This window comes from Eleutherodactylus coqui, chromosome 5, assembly GCF_035609145.1.
Source record: "Eleutherodactylus coqui strain aEleCoq1 chromosome 5, aEleCoq1.hap1, whole genome shotgun sequence".
Taxonomy (NCBI): Eukaryota; Metazoa; Chordata; class Amphibia; order Anura; family Eleutherodactylidae; genus Eleutherodactylus; species Eleutherodactylus coqui.
The window spans coordinates 142,613,609-142,626,071 of record NC_089841.1 but is presented as its reverse complement, the minus strand read 5'-3'; the positions used below and the strand labels follow the sequence as shown (position 1 = coordinate 142,626,071).

The 12,463-nt window shown below is 38.3% G+C and overlaps 1 protein-coding gene across 5 annotated transcripts in view; it reads left to right on the top strand.

The window, feature by feature from the left end:
- CLIP1 (CAP-Gly domain containing linker protein 1) overlaps positions 1–12,463 on the top strand; it is a 108,824-nt gene that overhangs the window by 44,054 nt on the left and 52,307 nt on the right. For 2 of the 5 annotated variants that reach the window (XM_066603308.1, XM_066603305.1), the window contains exons 9-14: positions 1,801–1,905; positions 4,009–4,956; positions 6,551–6,667; positions 7,101–7,158; positions 9,485–9,568; positions 11,487–11,643. In XM_066603308.1, coding sequence (XP_066459405.1) covers positions 1,801–1,905; positions 4,009–4,956; positions 6,551–6,667; positions 7,101–7,158; positions 9,485–9,568; positions 11,487–11,643 — 1,469 coding nt within the window. Of the gene's footprint in view, positions 1–1,800; positions 1,906–3,102; positions 3,130–4,008; positions 4,957–6,550; positions 6,668–7,100; positions 7,159–9,484; positions 9,569–11,486; positions 11,644–12,463 lie in introns of all 5 variants that reach the window. The other 3 variants (XM_066603309.1, XM_066603307.1, XM_066603306.1) reach the window with 2 other exon arrangements.

Sequence of the window (12,463 nt, the reverse complement as noted above, 5' to 3'; positions counted from 1 at the left end):
CAGTCATACATTGTACCAAAATCATATACAGTAGTCAGAGCAATCTCGTATGGGCACTGCAGGAGGAGCAATAGGGGGGAGCTAGTCAGGGTCAAACTAACAGTTGACCATGCCTCCTTTTCTACTGAGGGATGGGCTGGCAACAGACTGGTTAATGCCAGTCTGTTTGCCCTTCTCATTGGGGTAATGAGGAGAGTGTAATGCCAGCTCTGTATTCCCAGTATTCTGGAAGGTAACAACTGAAGACAGGTAAAAAGAGGTCTGCCTCCTATGGATATTAAGCTTAAACTGTTTGCTTGGTGCTTGCATTAAGGGTATAGCTGGTAGGAAGAGCGAACACTTTTGTTTAGTGTCCGCCTCCTAGTGCCTTCAGCTGTGTTCCCCAATGCAATGGATGAGAAATGTAAAGAACAGTAAAAAATTTTCCCATTTTTACAGTATGCATTTTGAAAAAGTTTTGAACCCCTTTACCACCCTGTAGCATGTAAAACAAAGGACCGTTTGCCAATCCAGTGAATGTGTTGGCTTAAAATGTAACCTGTTTTCCCTAAGACCTGGAAAATTGGCCCTACTGATGCACACAAGGATTTCCATACATTCAAAATTGCTCTAAAAATGAATTCCATGTAGGGTTACTATTTTTGTGCATGCCCAGAGCAGTTTCAACACACATCATACTTTTGCCTATGAACACAACCTCAATCTTGTTGGTTAATTTTTTTAAATTAAATTCTTTAAAACACAGTAGAATCGCAGAGGGGGGAGCGCCCCCACCCCCCATACACTAAAAAACTGCAACAAGAAGGTGGGGTAAAAACAATTAATTTCCAAGCAACCATACTCAAACTTAAAAGTTCAATGGTAAAAAAAAAATAGCACAGTAGGCAGATAAAACCCCCAATTCTGGATCAACCCCAGGGTTTTCCTATTTGGGTAATTTTCTTTCAAACAATAGTGTTTAGACTTGCCCTTGGAAGAATGTAAGTGAATTAAATGAATGTAAAATCTTACTGATCCTAAAATCGATAACTCCTATATTTTAATCTAATCGTATACAGAATCTAATGCCATGTATATAAAACTTAAAGTTCTGCTGGAAGCCAGCAATATGTCTTAACATTTTACAGCTGCCTCCAGATACATGCCGGGGAAGCAGCTGTCCAGCATCCAGCATGACTGCAATAGGCGCTCAACCAAGTACTTCAAAACAAGGACTTCCTGTCTTTAGTGAATAGAAGTTGAGCACTTAGATTGATGCCAGGCAGTCACTTTGCTGCATAGGTCTGCAACAAAAAGGCCTTGTGCTTGTGGATGCAATCTGCTTAAGACATATTGCTTATAAGGCCCCCATTTAACCCCCCCCCCCCCCTAACTAGTGCATTAGACCAGTCTTCATAAATTATTTCCCCTTATTTAACAAATAAAAAAATGAGTCTCTAATGGGTTGCAATAAAGATTTTTAATCTTTGCAAAAGTGTTAACTTTTTAAATTACACTAATGCTTTTATTTTTTGGAAAACAGTAATTCTACTTGCTGCATGCACCTATCTTACATTTCTACTTATTGCTTTTCTTTCTTTTGTCTTTCACTATCAATTTCTTCCCACTTTCTTGTCATTCACCATCACCCAAGCATCATCTAGTCATCTCCTTCTCTTCTGTTATGTTTCCCACTGCATCATCTTTGCTCTTCAATGGTCCGATGGTGCCGGAGCACGGCCTGCATGTGGCTCCTTCCTCTCGTGCTGGCATGTGATGGTGGCACTGTTGTGTTCTCTTCCTCTCCCTTTTTACTAACAGACGCAGACCAAACTGGAGCATGCCCGCATTAAGGAGCTTGAACAGAGCCTTCTCTTTGAAAAGACCAAAGCTGACAAACTTCAAAGAGAGTTAGAAGATACTAGGGTAATGGTTTTCAATATTTCATGGAAACTCTCCCAGTACACTACACTTTATTAGCTTTGTCCATCTGCAGTGAAAACTGTGAGTGAAAAGAATTATTCTTGGCTTTTGGTCTTTTACAGTTTTAAATAATGCAAGTAGAACTAGTAGTATAATTTCCTCGAACAATCGCATAGTACAGGATGGTTAACACTAGTTTCATCACTAAAAGAATGTTCCACATTAATAAGAAACAGATTATAATGGCTTTCATGTGTCATACCGTAATCTCTCATTATGTCCTATTAACTATGTGTTCTAGTTTATCATTAAAATAAAGTAAAAATCATTAGACAGTTTCATTCAGTAGTTAATGGTTTTATAAATTAAATTGTGAAAGATCACATTTATAATTTAACTGTAAATTACAATATTTGGCTTATATATAAATTTTTTTTTTAGCTTAATTTTTTTGAAGTGTAAACATTTTATGATCCTTTTTTCTCCATTTTAATAACAAAATATATAGGACCTATTTAATAAGACTTGGTTTAGTGCCAATCCGATAAGCATTATATACGTAAAGGCGGTGAGAGATGTGACTTAAATCTACACTAATATGTGTAATCCTATGACTGCTTCTATATTTGCTCCTCTTTGCTGGTGAATATTTTGACTTTTTCCTTTTCTCGCCCCCAGTGGTTGGATACAGCCCGTATTTTACTAATGACCAGTAAACCAAAATTCTATTATTTGCCTCTTGTGCAAATTCGTCATGTTGGATTGTTACTTGCTAGATCTACTTGCTGATTATTGTGAACTACGGAATGTTGACGATGTAACTTTTGCTTTATTTCCATGGCTCTCATTAGGGTTTTAACAGTAAACCCTTTTCTTTAGCATTATTACTGGAATTAAGTTGTTTTTAGATGGCAGTGAACAGGTGGTTTTATTTTGCTGGGTTGCAAAAAATGTTTCCAAAAATTTCTAATAGATACTAAATGCTTAAGAATAGCATCTCGCACAGGGACTTCACCCAGACTATAGGAAGTACAGTGTCCATAGCCTAGACAGTGTTGTGTATACAGTGCAAATTCTGTATGCAGAGTGCATAAAATGCCCATATGACCCAAAAGAAACATCTGGAAACATAAACCGCTGGGGATACAAATTGGTACTCCTGGTGATGAAGAAAGATCTGACATTTCTTGTTGTTTACAGCCCAAAACCAGGCCAGATTCCTTAAAAGTAAGTATTCATCTAAAAGCAAGAGGTTGTTTTTGGTATGTTTGTTTGCTGGAACTGCAAACTTTGCTTGTGGTGGTAGGAAATGCACTAATAATTGTTGATCTTTCATTGCATAGCTCTAGCAATGTTTGTTTGTACAGGCCGAACTATTAACTGATGCATGCAAGTGTCTGGTTTCTGTATACTAATCAAGTTATGTACCATAAATTTTATTGAGAGCTTCACAAGGGGCTTCTATGTTTGGGCATCGTTTTGGTTTCCGAAAGTAAGTTTAGGATTTGAGAGATTATGTGGAGGTGTTTTTACAAGGTGTGAATTCTCAGTGCATCATGATTTATAAATATCCCATTCCTTTCAGTGTAGTATTTCCGGTGCTAGGGCTCATGTTCTTGGCTTTGGAGTGAAATACTGTAACTTGTGCTTCGGTACAGTCTTAAGTGGTTGGAATAATGTGCTTTATAAGTGTGATTAACATTCCAATTGCATATGGGTATTTGCTGTGGGTTATAACAACCTTGTCAGGGGTGTGCTCTTTGGTTTTAGAGTTATTGATCTCAATAGAAATTTCCTAAAAGGTGTCTTTGCTCTCTTTTTTAGTTTTTATTTTTTTCTGTCTTCAAAACTATTGCAGGAAAAAACTAAATGTTTTAATAGCTGGAATTTAAAAAAAAAAAAAAAAAAGCTATTTGACAAATCTGCAAAAAGTTGGATACTCTTATCTAAAACATAAGAGAAGTTATTTGACTTATTGGGGATTGAAGGGCTTAATTTGCTTAGCTCTATTAAGTCCAAATTTTTTTGTTGTTGCCTATTGAAGACTGCCTTTTCTATTCATATGTTTTTCTTGTTGGTTTTCCCTAAATTGGTTTATGACCACAGGTGGCAACGGTTTCTGAAAAATCTCGTATTATGGAACTAGAGAAGGATTTGGCTCTAAAAACAAAAGACGTCGCAGACCTACGCCAGAAGCTAATAGAAGCTAGCAAGCAATCTACTGATGTAGATGCATCGCTTTCGCTGTTGCAGGAAATCAGTTCTTTGCAAGAAAATATATCAACGCTCAGCAAGAAGCATGAGCAAGAAATTCAGTCTCTGAAAGGCAAGCTTGAAAGTACCGAGGGTAATTATGAGAAAGACTTGGGAACACTCAAAGCATCTATAGAAAAGATATCCAAAGAGAATGAAACCTTAAAAGTAAAGCTCAGTCATGCCAACAATGAGAATGCAGAAGTAATAGAACTTTGGAAGTCAAAACTAGACTCTGCAATTACTTCACATCAGCAAGCAATGGAAGAGCTGACTGTTTCCTTCAGTAAAGGCGCAAATACACAAACATCTGCTTTCATTGAACTAAAGGCCCAGATTGAGAACCTGAAGTTAGAACATCAAAAAGAGACTGAATTTCTGAAATCTAGACAAGAAGCAGAGCAAGCTGAGCATCTTAAAGAATTAGAAGCTTTAAAGTCTAAGCTGCAAGCATGTTCTGAAGAAAGAGGGTCAGAACTTGAAGCACTGCAATCTACACTGGAAGCTGCAGAGGAGCAACACTTAATAGAGATTGAGGATACACTAAATAAGCTCCATGATGCTGAAATAAAGGTAAAGGACTTGGAGACCTTACAAGCACAGTGTACAGAGCAAAACAATATAATTGATAGGTTAACATCCCAAGTAAAGGATGCAGAGGAGAGGCTTGTAAATATTGATAGTATGCAAAAAGCAGAATCTGAGTTTAAAGCCGAAGTTGAGAAGCTTAAGGAGAGACTTGAGGGAACTGAAGGGCAAGTTAAAAACCTTGAGTTTGAAAAGCTTGCAGAAAGTAATAAGGTTTGTACCATTCATCATTTCTTTCTTTCTTTCTTTATTTAATTTTTATCTTTTTATTTATAATTATTTTTATGTTTTAAAATTTTTACATTTACTGTGACACCCCCAACATAAAGATATCAATTTCTCACTGCAGGGAGCTTTGACACGTATAACCTAGTGAGATGTCTGTTATGACAACTATCTGATTAGTTGTGAAAAACACTATCTTTGTTTACCATGCACAGAGCTGGAATTTATGTTGAGTATTTTTATGAACTGCTGGAACTACAAAGGCCCATTCACGCTTCTTTTTTCTTGTTTTGTGGTCTTTCCATCAGAAATCTTTCCAAGAACTTGGGCCCATTAAAATATATATATTTTTTTCTTCATGGACCAATGTCCCGTGTAAGAAAAATCACAGCATCCCCTATTTTTGTCTGATTCACGGACGAGGGTAGGAGATGCAATATCCAGTAGACAAAACCCCATCCCCCCAGCTGGGCCCTGTACAAAAATAAAAAAAAGTATACTCTTCTTTTGGAGTCCTGGGACACAGTTGAAAGTTGCTGCCCGTGTTTGGTGACTTCCAGGTGGTTGGATGGACGGTGAAGCAAGTGACCACTGCAGCGTCATCGTCTGCGCTCCTGGCATCAGTGCTTATATCTTGAGGATAAACTTTAAATTACAAATTCTATTTTAAGTAGTGAAGCTGTCTGGATGAACCTTCTTTGTAAATACAAATTCACTGCAAGTCAGTCCTTAATGTGAGCTCTCGGAACCAGCAATGTAACAGCGTATTTTCATACGATCGGACTTTTTCAATTTCATCTTACGATTGTCGCAGCGTGTAAATTTAGTCTTGTGAGTTTCCGACCATGGGAAAAAAACTAAGGGCTCATGCCCATGGGCGTATGCATAAAATGCAGCAGGCATGAGTCCATACACCCTGGACGCGTATGGCACTGCGCATGCCTGGGAATCTGACGTCACGGACATGCACAGTGGTGTGTGGTTTTTTTTTTATTTTTTTTTTTAACTTCTCCGCTCTGGACATGCATATTGAAACGCTGCCCGTATACAATGTATTGCGTATGGGCAGCGTATCGTGTATAGCCCATAGTAGGGCTGCGTATCATATGCAGGAAAATAGAGCATGCTGTGGTTTATTTATCTTGTGTAAGGATATGCAGTGTTCACATGCCGCTGTACATGGAACAAGGAAAGTCCTTTGACTTTTATTGCCTCTCTTCTCCCCGTAACACATTCCCATGCAATCCACTTGTAATACGTGGTGAAAAAATGCCCGTGGACTTCAGCCCTTAATGTGCTGAAATAGTTACAAGTTTAGAAAACGCACATATAAGCCATTTTAACACACTACAATAAAAATTATGTACTGATGGAAATATAATTTGCCCTGATATTTGGGTTTTAGCTATCCGTATAAACAGTGTGTTTATACACGGAAATGCTGACTTCAAGGTGTGAATGCAATTATTTTATGTTTTCTCATGTGTGTGTTTCTTTTTCCCATAATTCTTAATTTACTTTTGCTTTTAGTCCTTTTTATTTTCTGTATCCATTCATTTTTTTTTACATTCAACTCTGCTAGGCCAATGATTTACAGAGAGATTTGATGGATCATAATGAAAAGTTTGCTGCTCTTGAAAACAAAATGCAGTCACTGGTTCAGGTCAAAGAAACTTTTGAAAAGGAAATTGAAGATTTGGTAATGTTTCTAGTTTCTATAGTAGCTTAGATTTAATAATCTCTTTACATTGTGCTTTTTTTTACTACTTTTCTTTGAAGGCAATAAGTTTATTAATCTATTGAATTCTACAGCCATTTGTTCTTAAAGAAGTATTCCGACAATTGTACGGCATACCTGTAGGATATGCCATCAGTATCACAAAGTTGGGAGTCCCACATCTGAGACCACCATCTACTTTTATAACATGGGTTTCCATGACTCCCACTCGATGCAGTAGACATCCCACAGCAACCATACCAGAGCGTCAAATGTATGTCTGAGTGTTTAGAAAACAGAGGGACTTTTATCACTTTCTGATAGAGGTCCAGAATAATAATTGTTGGAATCCCTCTTTACTAGGCACTTATCAGAGAGGTGTTTTTTATTAATCCGCTTTCTAATTGACTTCTAGAAAAAATCATTAAATACCTCTTCTGAAGAAAATAAGAGCCTTCAAAAAGCTATGCAAGGTAAGAATATCATCTGCTTTAGACAGTCCCTCTCCATATACCCCATGTGACATGTTTAACAAATGTAGGGGAATTGTATAAATTAACAAAATTCAGAGTGTCTTGTCTCTAGGCGTCTGTCAAAAACGCTGAGTACCCATTGAGTCCAGTTAGCATGTTTGTGTTTTTAGTTGTTTTTTTTTCCTTTACTGATGAGTTGGCATTGTTTTCATAGTGAGATGTACAAAGAAAAGCTAACTTATTATACAATGTGCATTTAACTTATATTCGACGCAAAACTTTTTAATTTTTTTATTTTTTATTGCTTATAAAGGTTTGATTAAAAATAAATTTAACCAGCTTGGGTTGGGGCTCATTCACACTGATGTTGGCTTCAGTTAACCATTTGTTTCGTTTAAATAGTAAAGTAACTGAAATAAAAACGGCAATAAACATTTCCATTATTTTCCCCATTTGAGTACTATATATATATAAATAAATTTTTTTTTATTTATTTTTTATTTATTTTTTTTAATTTTTTTAATGAAATTAGTTTTTATGTTCAGTTTAGTGTGCTTTCATTCGGTTTCATTTGTTTTTTAAACTGAACAAATAGCACAGTCAGCTGTGCGATCTATTTTGTTTGAAAAACGGAAATGAACGTGAATGGAAATAAAAATATTTTCAAATTTTTTTTTTTTTTATACATTCATTGAAATCAATGGGGAAATCGCAAACTTGTTTAGTTTTATTTTCGTTCCTCTGCTTCTCATACAGAGCCACAGTTAACCATTTGTTTTTCTGCTAACGCAAGTGTGAACGGCCACTTACAGCATATATGTTCACCTTTTTGCTCACTGACTAATGTGAGGTATTTGTAGCCTCTATACACAAGTAGTATACAGTGAGAACATTCACTACCCAAGCAACTTGAAAACAGGTTTGCTGCAGTTAGCTGCATTACTCCCTTTACCATACATGCTCAGCTGAGAATGGGTCTTTACTTCTGTAGAGAAAGATACAAAAGCCACTGCTAGACGCCTCTGCTAGCACTTATGTCCTGGTGTACTAGAGGACCAGGCATGTAGAAATGAAAGCTGCTGGGAAAGATGCTTCTTCCCACTCATGGGAATGTTTATGCACTCAGGCTTTTTCTAGCCACACAAGAATGTTTGCTGGTCCTGCCAAATATAGGAAACCGTGTGGGGTGAGGGTTTAAATAATAGTCAGTATACCTTACATGACTGACCATTGGAGAGTCTGTGTAACATTGCGATTTCTGACATGGATCCAACAGCACTCTGCTACTTGGCCGTGTCTGCACTTTGTTCTTTGTTCTCCTTCCTCCTCTCTACATTAGAGATAGTAAGAGGGAGAAGAGGTTACACACTGCAAATCGAAGAATCCCATTTTTTTATGGAAGGCAAACTCACAAAGTCTACAGATGGGGAGTAAAGCAAACACCTAGAAGGGAGGGTGAATTGCACAGGTTACGTGTGAGTGTACAGAAGAGTGAACCCGGCGAAAGTGACATCATGCATCAACGTCTGTCGGCACAAATGAGAAGGAATCTTGTATGCGCACGGGAATGAAGCTGTGCTGATACATGAGAGCTAGTGAAGGCAGCAGCCTCATGGACACACACACTTCATATCCAGCATGTCTTATTGGGGAGGGGCATACCCATACAAGAAAAGTCTGAATCTAAGAGTAGGTTGCAAATTGCATATGTAGGAGACGGAAAATGAATGAAGGAATGGACGTTGCAGTCTGAAACTTAGTGATTTAAAAAAAAAAAATTTTTTTGTTATTAATAACTCTTAGGCCGAATGTACCTAAGGAACCACGGACCTATAAAAATATATATTTTTCCTTGTCAAAGGTGATCTTGGCCTTTAAAACATACCTGGCTTTTGAGGCTCTACTCTTCTAAGTGAACCCTTTAGCACAATCCGATTTAAATGTTGCAAACAGTGGAGAGGGGGCGGGAGCTCAGTGCACTAGCTCCCGGCCAGGCTCGCCTCCTCCCCTTGCAGAGAGGAACAGTGTATATCGGCCGGGCGTGAAAACATGGCCAATATACGCCTGTTTGAAAAACGCCTAACAGTGGAGATAGGATTGGTGCTGCTGGAATGTAGTGATTTGATAATTGCTACCATTACCTATCGTGGGGCAATTTTTACAAAATTTTGGAAAACCCTTTTAAATCCTAGCATGCAGAGCAGACTTTCTAACAAGTATTTAATAAACTTTCTGAATAACTCTTATTGAAACTCCAAAGTGAAGTTATACTTTAGCATAATAAATCTATGATTTGCATGTTATAGACTGTTTCCTTTTTGTTTAGAAACCATGGGTAAATTAAATGAAAGCGAACTACAGTGTGTAGAAATCACCAAAAAATTGGAACTATTGCAACCCCAGTGTGCTGGTAAGTAGATTTCCGCTTCATATCAAGCTTTCAACTGTTCCATTAGATTTTCACACTGCACTATGGGGACAATCTTTTAGTCATTTACAGTTTTCTGGTGGAAAAATGTGCACATTTTTACGCACATTATGTTTGTCCAAAAATTTACGATTTGTACCTTCTGACACCTGAGAAAAGTCGTTTGGCTCAGTGATGGGGTGAGGCCTTTTTGGGATTGACAAACGTGATATAATTTATGCTAGAAATTGACAGTGTCGCTGAAATCTACGCCTGTCGATAGCAGGTGTAGATTTGATTTCCTGGTGTCTGGAAGACAAAGATGTGCCAAATTTATTAAGAGGAATACTCTTAACCTATTCCTACCACCTCACATAAACGTGCTACATCTGGCAGTTTGCAAAACTGCCATATATTTATGGGGATTACAGGCTTCTTATTGCAAGAAAGGTCCATCTGTGGCTGTAACAAACTGCTTCTGGTCTTGGGACTGACATCAATATCTTATTAGTTTAAAGGGGTTGTCCCGCGCCGAAACGGGTTTTTTTTTTTTTTCAACCCCCCCCCCCCGTTCGGCGCGAGACAACCCCGATGCAGGGAAGTAAAGAAAGTTTACCGGAGCGCTTACCTTAATCCCCGCGCTCCGGTGACTTCAATACTTACCGCTGAAGATGGCCGCCGGGATCCTCTGTCTTCGTGGACCGCAGCTCTTCTGTGCGGTCCACTGCCGATTCCAGCCTCCTGATTGGCTGGAATCGGCACGTGACGGGGCGGAGCTACACGGAGCCGCTCTCTGGCACGAGCGGCTCCATAGAAGACTGCTGAAGACCCGGACTGCGCAAGCGCGGCTAATTTGGCCATCGGAGGCCAAAAATTAGTCGGCACCATGGAGACGAGGACGCTAGCAACGGAGCAGGTAAGTAAAAAACTTTTTATAACTTCTGTATGGCTCATAATTAATGCACAATGTACATTACAAAGTGCATTATTATGGCCATGCAGAAGTGTATAGACCCACTTGCTGCCTCGGGACAACCCCTTTAAGTCCTGATAATGTCATCTGGATCAGAAGCTGGCTAATTGTCAGATGCTAAATACTCCTATGCTCCATGTACGCTGTGACCAGCAGGTCCCCACAGCACCCCAAGATGATTGTAGTTAAAAAAAAATTTAAAAAAAAATTATATATAATATATATACACACACACACACACACACACACACACACACACACACACACACACACACACACACACACACACACACACACACACACACACACACACACACACACACACACACACACACACACACACACACACACACACACACACACACATACATACACATACACATACACATATACATATACATATACATATACATATACATATACATATACATATACATATATACACACACACACACACACACACACACACATTCTACCAACAATACGTCCTCCAGTGTCTTTCCTGGGCAAAACTAGTAAAAACAAAAAACCTACTTATTTTGTATGGTCATTATCTCATTATCTTACCCACTCACATAATAAAAGTAACATTACTCATGCCAGATGGTGAATTGCACAAAATGTAAAACTAAAAAAAAATTATAATAATTGTGAAACTGCTGTATTTTTCCCATCTTCTCCAGAAGGAGTTGCTAAGATAAATGTACCCCAAAATGGTACCATTCAAAAAATTACAACTCATTCTGGAAAAAAGCAGGTTTATGCCTACATTAATGGAGAAATAAAGTTTTGTATCTCAGAAGGCTAGAATGCAGAACCCCCTCCCCAAAAAAAAATAATTTGTCGTCCTGCAGGGGTTAATAAATTTGTCACATCTTACTCCAACGCCAAATTATGAAATGCAATTCTTAGTAAATCCCCACCACACACACGTTTCTTGTCTTTCAGAGTTTGAAAAGAAGGTAAAAGAAGGTGAAGAGAAGGAGGTGAACTTGTTGAGAGCAAAAGCAAAACTAGAAAATCAAATAGCTGAAATGATTCAGTCATCAGGAGACAGCTCTGCTCAACTTTCAGCATTGAATGAAGAACTGCAGTCTAGGGAAAAGTATGTATCTCTATTCTTTATCACAAAACTGGACATAGTTTTGTCTTATGTAGTCTTTTTTGGTACCTATGTAGTTTAACCCTTTCCAATCCAATTTGTATCCTGGTTTTTCTAGGGGGCTTACTCTTTCTGCTGTTATACAATGGCGCTATATGCTAGCTAAAGCCAGTACTGCATGAGGTGTCACGTTGGATAGGCTCCAACAGCAGAGAGGCTGGCAATATACAGTAAGAGAACCCCGATGGACATCTTCCAACATCGGAGCTGTACAGCCTTAAATCATAATATCTTTAGACGTCAGACAGTGGATTGGAAAGGGTTAACCCTTGTTTAGCTATATTAGAAACCGTACCTCATTAAATGGGTTTTCCATCTAATAAAGTGTTGGCATGTCACTTGGATGTGCCATTACTCTCTCACCAGTGGAGTTTGACTTCCAATACCCCACTAAATTTAAGAATAAAGAAGCCTGCGTATTGGTTTAGTACTGCACCCCGCCATAGTTCTCCCATGCAGAATAGCAGTAAATGGAGAGGTTTTGCAGCTCCCTGTACAGTGGGTGGCCGGGTTTGTCGTGGTGTAGTAAAAGAGAAATCTGTGATGGGAATGCAGCGCTGCTGCCTTTTCAGTTTCTCCCTGTGTGTTGTGGTAATTGAAACCCACTAGTCAGATAGCGGTGAATTGCTAACATCATGCCATCACTTTGAGATGGGAAAAACCTTTTACCTGCAATGAAAAACATGCAACTTTTTTTTATAACACCTATATAGTAAAAAGAAAAAACAACTAACTTCAATATAATATCCAGCTATGTTCTTTT